The 17,736-nt window shown below is 39.3% G+C and overlaps 1 protein-coding gene across 1 annotated transcript; it reads right to left on the bottom strand.

Annotated features, from left to right (window-relative positions):
- Window positions 1-492: 492 nt before the first annotated feature.
- LOC116325669 (transmembrane protein 237A-like) lies at window positions 493-12,594 on the bottom strand. Its single transcript, XM_039600528.1, has 11 exons — window positions 12,480-12,594; window positions 9,249-9,330; window positions 9,021-9,149; window positions 8,534-8,639; window positions 5,835-5,989; window positions 4,475-4,595; window positions 3,366-3,557; window positions 2,841-2,914; window positions 2,084-2,171; window positions 1,289-1,410; window positions 493-638 (listed from the first exon to the last, which is right to left on the bottom strand). Exons 2-11 carry the CDS (start codon window positions 9,316-9,318, stop codon window positions 571-573), a joined length of 1,125 nt encoding a protein of 374 aa, XP_039456462.1. The 5' UTR covers window positions 9,319-9,330; window positions 12,480-12,594; the 3' UTR covers window positions 493-570.
- Between the last annotated feature and the right edge of the window lie 5,142 nt (window positions 12,595-17,736).

Below are 17,736 nucleotides of genomic sequence, written 5' to 3'. Positions count from 1 at the left end.
AGGAGGTGATGCAAATGATGAAGGTAAAAGAGGCAAAAAGAGCTCAGAAATATTACAATTACTTAGAAAACTGCTACAAACAAACAAGGCACACAAAATGACAAATGACATCAAACGGATACACAAAAGGAGACACATCCAAGTACATGCAAAGCGACTTCCCAATTACAACACACAGCATAAAAAATTGCTGTTGTGTATAAAAATTGTTACAGGCAAAATGGGTAAAATGACCACAAACAGAAAACACACAAAGACACAAAAACTGCAAAGTGATGAAAACACAAAACACAACAGACACACAAAATGACTTCACAGACAAAACTGCTAAAAGGTGCAAACGACCATAAGCAAAAATAGAGGAATGAAAATAATACATACAACATTTACAAGTGGAGTACAAACACCAGAAAGTATTTTATGCTCTTCTGGCGCTTATTCCTCTGCAGAAGTATCAACCACCTATTACCATATAGCCTTTATTAGTTTATTTGCAAAATCAGCTCAAACACAAAGCTACATTATACAAAAACATAAACAGACTTGGAGACAAAGAAAGAGAGAGAGGTTTCAGGCCGGAATGTCCAGGTTCTCATCTCCTCTCGGGTATCCCTCCACTTCCATTGTCATCAAAAACTCTGCAAAAGGAAATCCAGACCATCAGCTTACATTTCTACAAAGCACACACACGCTGGCTTGCTGACATGTGAATGTCTGCCATTTGCTTTTAGGGTTTGAACATGTTTCACTTTGCTTCTATCTAGTGGTGACATAAAGAATGACACCAGGAACACAGCAATGCATCAAAAGTATTACTTTTATACTATATACAGCTACATTTAAATTAAAAAAAAGTGATGTGTCATTAATCCTTCAGACTACCTGGTGTATTTGGAGTCCAGGAGACTCCATGTGCGTGTGCTGTGTGGCCAAAACCTTGCAAATCCTACAGAAGCCTTTTACGATTTCTGTTATTGTAGTTTTATTACCACTTTTTCATTTTATTTCACTGTTTCCACAGGATGTGAAGTATCATTAACGTTTCCTGTTTGCTCAAGAAGGTGTCCCCAAAGTTAAGTAACATCCCTCTGTGTGATCTTTACATTTCATTTTCTATAAAAAAAGTTTTTGAAGCTTAAAAGGAATACATATTTGTTATGAGCAATAGCGTATTTTTGTACAAGTAATGCAAAAGACCAGAGAACTGTACTTAACTACATTTGGTTACTTTCCATCACTGGGTGATGGAATGTCCAAGTCATATCAGGTTAGTTTTAGCTAAACTTGCCTTCTGTGTAGTCGATGTCTGGTCGTGTGGAGACGACGGCCCAGGCCAGGCCCACTGATAGCGCCACCACCAGGTTCACTACAATCCACGGCCGCAGGATCTGCTGCTCTGAACCAGGAGGCCTGCAGGACATGAGGGGTTAAACAGCAGTTATTAATTTACCATTCCATGTCAAGATTGAGTCCTCAGGAGGGTTTTCCAACCATGGTAAGGAGAAAATAGCAGAACTCTGAGATTCTCCAAGTTAAGTTTAATAAAAGAAATGCATTAGCCTCTTAAAAGTCTTTGGCAATGGTGCCTCAGGTCTCAGTGTTGTTAAAAGGAAGATGTTCCTTTTATGTGGAAATGTGTGAATGTTTTCTGGATACTTTTGGTTTTTAAATGTTTTGTTTTTAAATTTGCCATACAATTGAAATGTAAGTATTACTCAATATATAGAAAGATATTCAAATTAGTTTCATCATGGGAAAAAACCAACATGTGACTACAATTGCCTGAATAAGGGTTACACTTTTGGTAAAAATCAACTTCTTATACATGTTTAGTGTTCTACTAGAACCACAGAAATATTAATAAGTATTAATAAGTATTGTATAATGTAAAACACCTGCTTTTAAACCATCCTGCATTAGATATTTCCTTTTAGCCCTTTAAGCTCCTATCAGTTTTTAAATTCAGTTGCCATGTCAACCTTGAACTTGTTGTGGAAAGAATTGCTTTCATCTGTTTTTCTCTTTGCTTTTCCAAGATCGCGCTAAAAATGTTGACTTATAAAAATGAAAACAAAAATCTCACCACAGAGTCTCGTTGGCAGTGGGATACAGGTTGATGCGATCACTGGCCATTTGCTGGCTGAGGGACAGGATCAGGGCTATAAAATACACTGAGCACACAAAGAGAGAAGATGTTTGGATACTTACAGGCATTTAAAAAAGAACATTTTCAGTTTTCTATGAGATCCTGTAAAAAACCACTAAGAGAGTAAAAAATGACCAGTCCAACATGCCTAGGTTCATAATTCATTAGCTTTAGATCTACCTTAATCGCCCTTACAATGAGTAAATGTTTTCTGTATGACTTTATCAGTCTGTAACATTGTTGTGGAGGAATTTTGGCCCACTCTTCTTTAAACCTTGGTTCTTTGTTCATGCACAGCTCTATGAAGCCGCACAGCATTTAAGCCAGACTGAGGTTTGGATTTGCTGCTAAGCTGGCGGTCATTGTTCTTTTACATGACCCAGTGTAAGCCAAATATTACCTGTCAGACAGATGACTTCACTTTTGAATACTTTGATATGCAGAGTTGGGGGAATTGGTGCTATGTTCACTCCTGGAAAGACGACTTTGGAATGACAGACCAGCAAATTGCTAAAGCCTTTATATAATTGAATTAATCAGGTGCATTTGATTAGCAGTACCTGGGTCCTACTTTTGTAATTTCTATGGAGGCAGTAAAGGTATCTAGTTTTTTACATGACTGCATAGTCCTTAACCACATTAAGGCCTTAACATCAACATCATCATCATTCTGCTTTCGTCTTGTCTTACTTACAGAAGGAAGCCAGAGCGACAGGATCCAGGGTGAGGAAGCCTCTCAGGGCCATGGAGGCCTTGGCCAGGTTCACTCTGAAGATGGTGCAAAACAGCAAAGCTCTTACTTTTCACCTTCTTATTTATTCAAGTCAACAATTCCTGTCCAGCGGGAATTTGGATAATTATGAGACAATTTCTTTCAATTGCTGGTGGAAATACAGGTCTTCAGTACACGTTCCCACCAAGTGCAGATTCTTAATTTCTTTCAAATTACAAGAACAGTGAAATTTTGGGATTGTTAGTTTAACAGTTGAGATGAACAAAATACAAGAACATTGCAATTAAAACAATAAGAGATGAAAGATATAAAGTAAAAATGCACAAGTTGAATAATTAAAGATTTTTCAAAGATAATTAAAATGACATGATAAAGGCCACAAACTGAACCGCACTCCTTTAAGTAGCTTAAACAATGGCATGGGTTCCACCTCCGCTTCTCAATGAGAGTGTAGAGGTAGACCTCTGAGTTATTAAACACACAAACCTGTCGAATGCAGACACAGTGCTGATGGCCAGCAGCAGGTAGAGCAGAGACTGAGCCGGGTAGGCCAGCAGGTGGTACTGCTGCAACAGGTTGGGGAGCGTGGTCATCTGCTCGCCCGCTAAGACGTACACAACAATGATGTTCCACACTGCGAAGCCGGCCAGAAAACCGTGGCAGAACAGACCTATTACCCTGCAGGTGGAGATCACACCACAGGACCACGTTAAACTGGTTTCATGGCAGCTACTCATGCTACTCATTGAAATTGATGTCTTTGTTTCTCTGTGACAAAACAAGAGAAAAGAACTGCTGAATTGGTGTATTTAGGACCACTGCAGTATGGCGGCATAGCATGTGAAATATTTTATATCAGATATACATTCACCAGCCACTTCATTAGTTACACTTTGCTAGTACAGGGTTAGAACCCCTTTCTGATTTCTTTGTGGCCTAATTTCAACAAGGTGGAGGAAACATTCTGGTCCATGATGACATGATGATGCACATTTCCTATTCCAGGTGCTCTTTTGGTTTGAGATCTGGTGACTGTGGAGGGTATTTGAATACAATGAACTCATATTTAAGAAAGTAGTTTGAGATGATCTGAGTTTTGTGACATGGTGCATTATTCTGCTGGAAGCAGCCATTGGAATACGGGTACACTGTGGTGATAAAGCCATGTTTAAATGATGCTTAGTTGGTACTAAAGGGCCCAAAGCGTGCCCACATACCATTACTCCATCATACCCAGCCCAGCCAAACCTTTGATATAAGCAAGGAGGGGTCCATGATTTCAAATTCTGAGCCTGCCAGCCTATCACTCATACATACTATACTATCATACTCAGACCAGTCTGTCTGGTACTAAGAACCATGCTGCATTCGAAGTCACTTAAATCACTTTTCTTCTTCATTCTGATGCTCAGTCTGAACTTCAGCAGTTTGTCTTGATCATGTCTACATATCTAAATGCATTCGTTTGCTGCCATGTGATTGGCTGAGTAGACATGTATAGGATACATAACAGTTTGAAACAGCTGCTGCAGCTAGCTCCTGCCAATGTTAATGTAACCCATTTAATGTGTATGTGTATGTGTGTGTCTGCAGACCTGAAGCTGCTGTGGACTCGTATTGCAACATCTCTGGTGGTCCAGAGCTGTCTGGGTTCCATGTAGTCATCCATCAACTCAGAGTGTCGGAGATGCTCCACTCGCTCTCCCTGAAACCGCCCTGAACACACACACACACACACACACACACACACACACACACACACACACACACACACACACACACACACACACACACACACACACACACACACACAATTATGTTTCCATCACTTCAATTTTCTGGAGAAGATAATCCTAACCAGATCCAAACCTCAGAATCCAGCCATTGTCTAAGAACATAATAATAAACATTATTGGGAGTTAAGTGAACTTGTTTTTAACATTCATAAAAGATTCACAGTTTTACATGTTGACCAGTCAAATTATTCGTTGTCCTGAGCTTTATTGGATGGGGACAGTGAATATAGACAGATAGAGGAAGACATGCAGCAAACAGCCATAGGTTGGTCTCAAACCCGCCCCTACTGCTCTCTGGCCATACAGCAAATGGTCACCTGCTCACCCACTGAGCTAAACCGGGTGCACCGATCTGACATTTAAAAAAAAATGTTTACATTTAAAAATCTTGAAGAGCAGCAATGACATAAATGATCATGCGGTCATTTCAAAGCCAGCAGTCAGTTAAGCCATGCAACACCAAGTGCTTGGAGAGTGTCTGAGGAGATTTGCAGGGTCAGATGAGGTCATCTGCCAGTGACCCACATAGACAAGGCGCCTGATGGATTAAAGAGGCCAGTGGTGTGGCCAGGAAGGTAATCCCTTAATTTTTATTCAAAAAATTAAAAGTAAAACCAACAAACAAAAAATCAAGCAAATTTTATTTTGTGAAATAATACTAAATAATTTATTTTGTAAAGGAAAAGTCAAAAAATAAATGGGGCAGATAGAGCTCAGGAGGTAAAGCTGGGCACCTCCTAATCATGAGTGTGTGTCAGTGTTCTGTTAGTTTTTAAACTAACAGAACACTGACACGTGTATAAATTTTTTTTTGTCTGTTATATATAGAACCATGGTCTTGGAGGAATCATGGTCTTCACTGTGTAATGTACCACTGCACATAGTGCAAATGGCACTAAAGCCACTTAACTTGACTTGACTTGTACTATGTAACTGCCAGTCCATTTACTATTTAAATGAAATGTTCACTGGTCATGTCAAGTCATGGTTTCATTTATAGTATTTAAAGGAAGCAGTTTGTAGAGTTTGAAACTTCTAGATATGTTTCTGCATTTAGGTGTTCGCATTGATGGTCAAAAAATGAGAAGGATCATCATCCTTCTCATCATCTTGCTGCCACGTTGTGTATTTGACCCTGGTAAATCTGATTCATACTCACGGTTCCTCTCCACAAACACTTTGCCAGCCGGATGGCTCTGTCCGTGCGGGGCTGAGAACAGGGAATGCTGGGGGATGGGCGACTGGGAGTCTGTGATGATATCGTCATCTTCTGCTCCCAGATCATTGCTGGAGTGCTCTGCAGCCTTCGCCTTCCTGCCAGGTGACATTGGGAAGAGAGTTTTTGTCACATGGCAGCACCAGTCCATCCAGCACATTTATCCAGACTGAAATATGTTACTGCTTTTTAATAACTTTGGTCATTATTAGGTGTGGACACATGGACTGACATGAATATGTGCATCCAGCATTCATCACAACTCTATATTTGGTGTTATAGAAGTAAGTTAACCAAAACTAACCTAAAACTACAGGTGAAAAAACAGTGAACTGAAAAACAAAAAATCAGCTATTGAGATTTTTCGTCTCCCCTTTTCTTTTTTTGTGAGTTGCCATAGCAACCGGGGACTCTTGCAAGGTGTTAGAAATCCAATGAGTAATTGGAGACAACTGTAATAATCATTATGGCTTTGATCGTGTACGTCTGCATGCTGGGCTTTGTTATCTGGTAATTGTTGATTGTTGCTTTAAGCCAAGCTAACACAGCTTTTTGAGCTGATGGTGAGTCCCAGGTGTTTAACCTTAGTGAGGTTATCACCTCAAATGCTTATGACTGCCATGTCCTGGATGCCTGATAACCTACAAAGACATGCTAGACTATCAGCACATAAAGCTCAGAGACCTCCAATAGCCAGAGTCTATCAAGAGACGCAAGCTTTTCAAAATAAACACGTGTTTAATTTATGAGTGTAAATGGGAAGTAGGTTTGCCTTTCAAAATCAAATCCTATATGTTACACAAACAACACTTACTTGTGGCTTTATTCACACAGACACAGACATAGTTAATGACATGTCACATCGACATTTTTGCTCACATTGAAAATAAGGGACAATGTAATAGGAGATAAGTGGAATTAAAGGTGATAACCTCAGCCGCTAGTTAGCTCCATTAAGCTGCCATCTGGTCCTTTTACCTTCCATTACCTCTTATTACTGTCAAATAGCTCATCTCCATAACGATGGCTCTCATTGGCTCATAACTGATCTAAACAACAGGTACATTGGCAATTTACTGATTTATAGATATGCTGGTACAAATTATTTTGTCTGCTTTGTTCTTGTAAACCCTTTTGCCGGGATGCCGTGAAAAATAGAGACACACAAACAAAAAGAATGCAATCATAAAAAGATGAATATGAAAAATGTTACCCTTTTCAGTCTTATTACTATGACACGTTTCAAAGAAGGTGGCACAGGAACATTTAGCCAGTGTATTACATCTCTTCTTCTTTTAATACATGCGAAAACTAAAGAAATCAGATGCTGTGGTTCTGGAAGCAAAATGTTGACTGCAAGCAGGCCAGTTTAGTACCTAGACTCTTTTACTGTAGAGCTATGCTGTTGTAATGTGTGCATAATGTAATCTGGCATTGTTGTGTTGAAACGAGACCATTCTGGGAAAACATTTTGGGGATTTTGATTTTCCATTTCCTGTATATATGAATTTTTACAGCTCACCTTTGCTTTTGAATTCCGTATTTATATTTTATAAATTTAGGCTATGAAATGTAGAGGTTTACACATTAGCCTGGCAAAGGAAAGATTACTGGTTCAAATCCCCTTTGAGGTTACATCAAACAAAAAAATGTGCCTTTAGTGACAAAAGGCAGACAAAAGGCAGAAACACTAACTCCAACAGTACTGCTTCCATGATATTATCTTGGTAAGTAGCAGTACAATTACAGAAATACCCAAGAGCTATGTCTCAGTTTGCAAAGGTGTTTCTGAATAAACCACAATACGGCTGGAACAATGTCCTTTTGGCTATAATGCACATGCTACATTTGGAGAAAAACCAGCATATCAGCACAATTACATCACACCGACTGTCAAGCACTGTGGTAAACTAGGGATGAATTGGGCTTTTTTTTGCTGCCACAGGATCTGGACGCCTTGCAATCACTGAGTTGACCATGTACTCCTATCAAGCAACAGGACAACATGCTCCAAGTACAGCAGCAAATATAAAGGAGAATGGACCAAAATTCCTCCACCTCAGTGTGAGAGACTGATAAAGTTATGCAGAAAATGATTACTTTAAGTTATTGCTGCTAAAGAGGTTTTCCTTTCCACTGTTGCTAAGTGCTCATTCATAGGGAGTTCTGCGACTATTGGAGTTTTCTCTGTAATATTGTAGGGTCTTTATCTAACAATATAACACATCTTTGGGCAGCTGTTTTTATGATTTGACACTATATAAATAAAACTCTGCTGAACTGAATTGAATTGCATTGAACTGAAATTGGTTTTACAAGCTACTGAATCATTGGTTGTGTTTTGCTTATTACCACAGTCTTATGAAAGCATTCTTTTTCATATTACTGCACAGTGACTAAGTTTAACTTTTGACATCGCTTCAGCTAAAGCTAACTGCCACAGTTCACTAATATTTGTTGATCTTTGACCATAGTTAATGCTACTGCTTGTACTTTCCTAATTTGGATTCCTGACTGTCACAAATGATGAGTGAACTCATTACTGAAAAAAACCCTCAATGGTTCTTTGGATGCATTTTTCCATCAGTGATGGTTTTCCATCTAGCTCAAATATGAGGATCTGACCTAATGCTGGTACTCACCTCTTCCTTTTTGTCCTCCTGGTTACAGCGACATTCATTTCTTCTCCATCTATCACTGGTTCAGCAATGTTGCCATTTGGCGTATCAGCATGCTCTGTTTCGTGTTCTGACAAAGAAAAATATGATGTGAAAGCTTTAAAGGTCACAGTTGTCAATCATGATTGTTAGTTGAGGCCCTTTATTTTTTTTTAATCTCACTTGTTGTCATGCAGCCCATCATCTAACATCTAGTTTATTCTGTGCCTTTAGAATTCCCACTGCCTCTATGACAATTACAGGAACACTGGCATATGTAATAATAAGAAACAGAATGGGTGTAAAGTACATGTAAAAAAAATAAATAATGGAAATTCTGAACAAACAGACTGAAAGAAAGAATCAGAAATTTAGTCTTACTTTTTGTCTTCTGTATAGAATTAGTATTGCCTGTGAATTTGGGTCACAACATTTTACACATGGGTGTAAAAGCTAGTAAAGGTTTTGTTACCAACTGTAGGTGCCTTCTTCTTCTTCTTTTTCTTCTGTGGTGCTAGATCCTGTGGCTCTGGGGTCAAAGGGTCTCTGCTGTCAGAATGGCTCCTGTTGATCACTTCCTCCATCTCCACATCCAGGGCCACTAGAACAAAACAAAAGAGAAGAAAACAAAATAAAAATACTGGATGATAGAATACATTTTCATTTAAACTACAGATAGTAGTGACTGTCACTCCCTCACCTTCTCCCTGCTCTTCCTCATCAACAACCTCTTTCTTCACCTTCTTTTTCTTGTTCTTGACAGCTGGCATTGTGTCGTGTTTCTGTAAGGAGAACAAAGAGAAAGACAGAAAAAGTCTTTATGAAATCAGTCACAAATCTCTCTCAGTGTCTCACAGAATAGCTCCCTTTAGAAAGTAATTCAGGTCAGTTAATTCATGTTAATGAGGATATTGAGGTGACTAGTGGTGATGCCAGTTTGAGATAAATGGATTAGGCTGAAGCTCTGAAGACAGGTGGTTCAAGAAGCACACCACAAAGCACAGAGCACATGGTTTGCTGAAGAACACCTGTAGTAACACACTACACTGTAATGGACTGAAATCTTGGGCTATCCAAGAAGGCACATGTACAGGTCCATCTTAAGTTTGCCGGTGAACACCTAAACGATTCATAGAAGGCTTGGAAGAAAGTGCTCTGGTCAAAAGAAACCAAAATCGAGCTCTCTGGCAGGAAGAGGAATGCTGATCATGATCCAGAAAACACCATCCCAGCAGTTAAGCATGGAGGTGGAAACATTATGCTTTGGACTATTTAGCTGCTGAGGGTAAAAGACGATTTCACTGCATCAAGGTCAATGGACGGGGTCATGTGAGGTAAAATTGAGGACGCGAAGGCGTGGCAAAAGAAGTACATTAAGGTCATGGAGTGATCTAGCCAGTCTCCTAACCTCAGTCGGGAGAAATGTGTGGAAGGAACTGACACTTGAAGTTGCCGAGCAGCAGCAAGAGAAACCTAACAGATTTAAAGTTTCTGTAAAGAGGAGTGGGCCAAAATACGTCATGAGATGTGTGCACACCTGGTGACCAGCTGCAAAAAACATGGTATTGTTGTGCTTTCCAACAATGGTTTCTCCACCAAATACAACGTTATGTTTGGCTTGAGGATCAAATACTTATTTTTACCCACTGTAAGTTTAATTAGCCCAACTGAGAATCAAACATAGCGTTTTGTCCTATCTGCCCAATGAATGGAGACACTTAAGGCAAAATATTTATGCACCATTCCTAAGGCCTAAACAAAAAGTGCTTGAGTAAAAATGAGAGGATCAGTGACTAGAATGCAAAAACTTATACACAGTGACTTTGAAGTACCACAGAACAAATGTAGGGCTGTACAGTAATGTCATAATTTTGCATTTAACTTCCTCTCTATGAAGAAAGGCAGTGGTGGGTTAAAAATCCATAATCAAAAATGAAACATCATTAACTTGTGCTCACAATGCATTTGAGCAAACCTTCGAACACTTTATCATCTGACATTTAACTGAAGGAATGATAGACGTGGAAAAAATGAGAGAAGTTGTGTTATAGTAGCCTGAGAAACACTGTCAGGTTTAGCAGCTCTAATCACATTCAATATCAGCTACATGTTACTGGTATTAATCTGGTACTGACTGGTCGCAATGTGCTGGTATTTGAATTTTAATGTGTTCATATCAATGCTGATGTCAGAACAAAATGTGTCTCTGTGGGGTTGTTAAAAATACATGTTAATATAATTTTGACCACATTCAAAACTGACATGTTATAGACTTATTCAATCTCTGGGTAAAATTAATGAATGAATGAATTCATGAGTATAAATCAGCTTGTAATCCTGCAGAACAGCAAATTGGTTTCAGTGTAACTGCAATTGGCTGGTTAATTGTGGTAACTGATGTTATCTCTAAAATGTTTCCATATCTCTAAAATTAGAAACATCATGTCTCAGCGTGATGCTGAAAAAACTAGTTCATGCATTTATTACGTCTAGGCTGGACTACTGTAATCTATTATTATTGCTCTGTTGTATAAACTCCCTGAAAATCCTTTGGTTGATCCAAAATGCTTCAGTGAGAGTACTGACAGGGACTAGAAAGAGAGAGCATTATTCTCCAATAATGGACACTGCAATAAGACCAGGCTGGTGGGGGCTTCCAATGATGGAGAGTTTTTCTTCTTCACTCACTTTTTTCCCACTCACTATGTGTTTATACACATTCAATAATTAGTTATTCACTTCTTCATCTTGTCTCCCTCCCGTCGACCCCAACTAGTTGTGGCAGACAGCTGCTCCTCCATGAGCCTGGTTCTGCCGGAGGTTTCTTCCTGTTAAGGAAAGACGTTTTTCCTTTCCACTGTCGCCAAGTGGTTGCTCAAAGAGAGTTACTTGATTGTTGGGGTTTTTCTCTGTAGTATTGCAGGGTCTTTACTTTACAATATAAAAAGCTATGTTCCCTCCTTCATTTGTTGTCACACATGATGTTATTTATAACATCTATAGATCACTTGTATGATGATCTTTTAACATTGTTTTTACTTTTATAAAAAATTCTTATTTGAGGTGTGCTTTTCTGCAGATATACTGCAGAATTTGAAATTTACTGTGTTCTGATAGTCTGAAACCCTGAGGCGGCTGTTGTTGTGATTTGGCACTACATCAGTAAAACTTAATTAAACTTATTAAACTATTACGTACACTGGGAAGTATTCTAAATTTACTAAAATCAAGGGCACTTATTCTACTTTTTAATTTGTTATGGCAGCACTCTCCATAATTTACTGTGCTATTGAACTGATTAACTGATTTATGGATCAGTGCTTCACATCTGTACTTAATTTCATGTATTTTTCAAGTATTTTTTCAAGAGTGAACAGATGCTTAAAACTTGCTTTATGTCAATTTGGGACACAATGGCAAGGGCATTGGTGATGAGACTAACCATCAGGGTGGCAGTTGGATAGTATGACTATATTCAGTTCAATTCAATTTTATTTATACAGCGCCAAATCACAACAACAGTCGCCTCAAGGCGCTTTATATTGTAAGGTAGACCCTACAATAATACATACAGAGAAAAACCCAACAATCACATGACCCCCTATGAGCAAGCACTTTGACGACAGTGGGAAGGAAAAACTCCCGTTTAACAGGAAGAAACCTCCAGCAGAACGAGGCTCAGGGAGGAGCGGCCATCTGCCATGACTGGTTGGGGTGAGAGAAGAAAGGGTAAATGCAGTGGCCTGGGTTTGAGTCCTACCTGAGGCCCCTCTCTGTGTCCTACAGCATTTTCACAAAATCAGCTTTGGAAGCCAGACTTCCTTAAAAATAGAATAGATATACCCTAATAAATGTAACAACTTTGACTCAACCCTCAGTTAAAGTTTTGTAAGTGTACAGAATAATCATTTTAGCATGTACCTGTGCTTACCTGTGCAGCTGAGTGTGTCTGTGGCTGTGCAGAGGAAACACTACAGACCGTCCACGATCTTATCCAGCCGAACGAAAGCCTCTCAGTAAAAACTCCCCTGTCTGCGTCCCGCTGTCTTCAGTGAGCATGTGATTGCTTCACTCTGTGAATAAGAAGCCTTAATTAAAAAAGGAAATAAAAGATGAGGAGGTGGAGTGAATCAGGAAGAAGATATAGAGAAGGCAGCTTGCCCGGCTTTGAGACTTGTCTCAGGGTTTAGAGTGACAGGTGGATCATGTGCTGAGCTGTGTTTTGTGGTTGGCGGATCAGCTGTGATGTCACCTGCTCGCTGCACTTCAAATAAGCCACGGATGCTGATAATCTCTCAGTTGTTCTCTCGGGAGATCCAATCACTGGTTAGTCTGCAGCTCAGTCATCAAGAAACAGAACCAGGTCCAACTCTTCTCCATCCTGTACCTCGATACACATATTATACTGATCTTAAAACACAGAGTAAATTTTAACAATAGGAAGGTTTTAGGGATACTTGCTGAGGCATAAGGTTCATGGGGTTGATAGAGTAGCTGGGAAACTTGACGGAAGATTGGTTATGCATACTGCACATCATTCCCTTGCTCTTTTCCCCCAAATATCCTGTCCAATTCTGGACACATCAACAACTAATACATAAAAAAAGAACAATGGTTTGTAGTCACAATAATGGGTAGCAACACACTCTCAGATCCCTGGAGAATGAATCCCAATGACTTTGATTAGATAATTTGAGTTTGGAGCAAAGTGTCCCAGCCATCAGGATGGATATCAGTAACTTTAGCTTATCACCACCATCAGGTAAAAATGTCATTCAAAAAGACACAAAAGTCTAATTTAACCTATAAAATTGAGAAACCGAGCAGGTGCACTGGTCCTCTGTCAAGGATAAGAGCTCGAAGGTTAAACCTTTACACGGCAGAGATCAGGTCACTGAAACCAATCCTATTAGGCCAACACACACAGACACATGCATACTGTACATAAACAGCTTGAAGTCAGCATCTGGAAAAAGATTACACTCAATAGATACTTTTTTTTTTTAAAAATAAGAAGACTACATAAATATTCAGTGATTTATAAATTACTGGTGAATGTCACCCACCACTCAACTTGCAATTTCTGGTTATGAAAGAATAACCTTTACAAAGGATAACAGGCTAGTTTAAATCGTGTGTGTGTGCGTGTTAATGTATAAACACTGCCACTCACATTTTCCCACCCACTCATTGGTTTTTGTTTTCTGTTGTTATGTTGGGTTTCACAGACTTCCACTCAGTGCTGTTTATGTGGATGACCGTCAGGCTGGGGGACGTAGCGAGATGACGCTAATCCTCCAGTTAAATCAGCTGAACTACATCAGCCCTGCAAAGGATTAACCTGAGAAACACAGAGAGGTTAACCCTCTGTGTTTACACCAGGTGTTTCTCTCCAGCTCAGTGTATGTTCACACCACAAACCAAAATAAATAATTAGAACTGAAAAAAAGAAGGAAAGTGATTTGAGAACTTCACTAGAGCAGCTTTGCGTTTTATTGCTCAAAATAATCCTTATCTATTTTATACAGTCTGGTTTGGTGTATTCAGAATCCCTCGCCCTCCTTTTAAGCCAACATCCTTCTAAACGCCTTTTCTTCGTGAGGGAAGCTTTGAGCAGCAGGTGGGTGGGGCTTCTGTATGTAGGCTGAGGACCATATTAGGAACATGAGCTCTCTCTGACATCATAAGGAGCCAAGAGTAGAAAAAGAGTGATTAGAGTGAGTGTTTAGAGCAGTCTGAAACCCGAGCTTTTAGCTCACTTGTTTCTATAATGGTTATTAGAAATAATAATATATGCAAGCTTTGTAATCAAAATATATTTAATGCTAAAATATAAATATTGTTCTTGTTTATGAATTTCAAATTTACTCTTTTTACTTTTTATTTCTTTTATTTCTTTATTTATTTTATGAAGATGCAAAATTACAGATATTTACTTACATTCCTGAACAGAACTAAAGATGTGAGCCTTCTAATACTCCAGTGGATAAGAATATGTACTTACATCAATTGGACTCAAGATGTCAGTGTAGCCACTCTGTAAAACAGTTGCCTCAGCGCAGAACAAGATGCTGATGAAGATGTAGGGCATTTATTCGCTGATAAGCAGTATGTGGATTCAAGCCGACAGTAACGATAAAGCAAAAGGAAGATTGTAAGTCTAAGGAAGTTTAGCTCTGTGAGCAAAGTGACACTGAGCAAAGTGACAAGAAGAAATTACAAAAGCAAACTCTTCAAATGTCATCAGATCAGATTCATCCAATAACGGTTTACATACATGAGCATTTGAGAGACGCCTGCTAACAGGAGGGCTCGCATCTGAAATTTGACACTCAGTTATATCAAAACTCTGCTCTGTTGTGTGCTTCTATTAATCTAACAACAGTAATAGTTCTACTTATAAAAAATTAATTTGTAAACACATTCCATGACATTGTCCTAAACTTGACTTGTGCTGTTGTGAAATGGGTAATTAAATCAAAATGACTAAAACAAACAAACAAAACAAAACAAAAAAAACCCAACAAGCCATATATCTCATTACCTGGTTTCTCTACAAGTGCACAGAGTTTGTTTTTCAAGTTCTGTTTTATTCTATAAAACACTATGTGCTTTACACTATACAATACAAAAATGAATGAAAACAGAAAAGCCTTTCAGCATATCTCAAAATTCAAAATTTGAAAAAAGTAAAAAGAAAAGAAAAAGATCTTCACTTTCACATCAGTGAATTCAGTCTGTAAACCTGATAAAGTGCAATGCTGAACTCGCCACAAATAGAAACTTAGGTTTCTCAACCCCACAGACTTTATTACAATCTTAGAAGTTTACAGAGTCATCTTAACCGAACTGGCTAATCTGTAACATTATGAACAGCTGAAGAGAAAATTCTTTATTTTTGAATTCTGCTCTGCATGATGTAGTTTTTCATGACTGTCTACAATTTAAAAAACAAAAAACAAAAACAAAAACAAAACTAAGAAAACCTCAACTCTAAAGTTCTGTGCAGAAATCTCCAGGTTACACATCAGTAAGTTCCCACCATGAACACACACCATTTATGCATCCTGTCAGTCAGATCTCAGCAGCAGATCGAGTAGAAGCGGATTGCTGCTTTCTGCCACTTCAAACACTGACCAGACAGAGGTTGCTAAGCAACTGTTGTGCAGTATTTTGTGATTCAGTTGTCTTTACACAACAAAGAGATGCTGTATCGCTGCTCCTGAATGTGACCTTATCACCGAGCCACCCACCATCAAGAACACGACCTTCCAGCAAAAGATGCTATGAGACATCAGTTCAACATGTTTAGGACTTTTAGTTGCTTCAGACTAAACATGTTTAACATGTTTAAAATCAGACATTGTCTTTGAAGATAATGCAATTATACTGCAGATTAAAGTCTAATTATGTAATACATACACTACATTAATAAAGGGCTTACTGGTTATGCAGAAACGCATGGGAACAGTGCAAGCAACAGTACTTGCACTCTTTCTCTCAAACAAATAAGTTAGGCCACGCCCACCTCTGAATTTGAGCCTCTGGTATTAGTTTGATGTTAGAATGACACTTTATCAACTACATCTTGCTCCTGTTACACTGCTGTTCTAGTCAAAGACATACAAAAATAAAAACCTTCAAAGTATTCAAAGTTTTCCCTACAGTAGGTGTCACCATGGGAACATTTTTCCTAGAAACATGTTGAAGTGGAAATATTGTTATTTTAACATTCAGGCTGAAAATAGTGGCATCTACATCATGAATGTGCTGGAAATCATATCTATCAAGAAAAAGCTTCTTTTTATTTTGCCACTATACATACTTGTAACTGTTCAACTACTTGTTCATGAAATCAGTCATTCCCACTGCAGCAACTCAATGGATTTGTAAATGTGGTCTACAAGGTGATTTAAGTCAGCGGTCCCCAACCTTTTTTGCGCCATGGACCGGTTTAACGTCAGACAGTATTTTCACCGGCCATTAAGGTGTCGCGGATAAATACGACAAAATAAAATGATACGACCAAGACAAAACTGCGGTATTTTGTAAATATAATAATAAACGTTCACTGTGTAATTGTGTAAATTCATTAGCAGCGTGAAATGCGCCAACAACAACATTCTCCTCTCTGCCCCTTAATGCTCTCTGGTTGCTACGGTAACGCGTAAACATTTCTTTCAAAATAATACAAACAACTACAACACGGGAAAAGACCCAGGGAAACCGAGTTAACGATAAAAACCCTAAAAACCATAAATTTCACACCTGAGCCTCAACTCTCGCGGAGGGGTACCAAACGACTTACAGACCGGTCGGTACCGGTCCGTGGCCCGGGGGTTGGGGACCGCTGATTTAATGCCGGGCTCACACTGTGCGATTTTTGGCCCATTTTGAGCCGATTTTTGAGTCGTGCGACCGTTTTGGCCATCGGCCCGAGTTAGTCCTTCATCGTGCGTCGTGCATCGTGTAGTGTACGTGGGGTAACGAGAAGCGATTAACACCTCACGACCAGCTCCCGATCATCAATCGTTATCGGGAGGATTTCAAACCAGGTTTGAAATCCTCGCGACCGTCGTGAGGGTGTCGCCGCAGCTTCTCACACTGCGCACGCGCAAACACAAATGTCAGCGAAAAAGACGGCGCAGCACGGCAGTGCAGCGTGTGATCTGGACACAAGCGATGGAGGCACAACTTGTAGAACTTTGGAAAGCTCACCTGAGCCTTTTCGATGTGGCCTCACAAAATTATCACGACCACAACAACCGTGAAAATAGTTGGATCTACACTGCTGCTCAATCACAGCTGCCTGATCAATGTTTTTCATAAAGTTGATGGTGGTGGTGTGCATGTCTGAGTGAAAGACAGAGAGGGAGAGCGAGCGACAGAATTTCTGTTATAACCTTCATTTTATGAACGCACAGTTTGAGCACTCAGGTCGCATCAGAGCATCGGGCTGTATAGTGTGAGACCCTGCATCGTGACCTATGAACTTCTAACCCCTGCGACTCAATCGTACAGTTTGAGCAGGAGCTGAATCGCGCGACTGAAAAAAATCGCACAGTGTGAGCCCGGCATAAGTGACTTTGAAGATGGCATCCTCTTCCCTAGATAACAATTTTCCTGTGATGTCCCAGCAAATTCAGTCCAAGGATAGATGTAATATTTAAAGAAATTGCAAAAACTCC

Source organism: Oreochromis aureus, linkage group 16 (assembly GCF_013358895.1).
Source record: "Oreochromis aureus strain Israel breed Guangdong linkage group 16, ZZ_aureus, whole genome shotgun sequence".
Lineage (NCBI taxonomy): Eukaryota > Metazoa > Chordata > Actinopteri > Cichliformes > Cichlidae > Oreochromis > Oreochromis aureus.
This window is presented reverse-complemented; position numbering and strand designations above follow the sequence as displayed.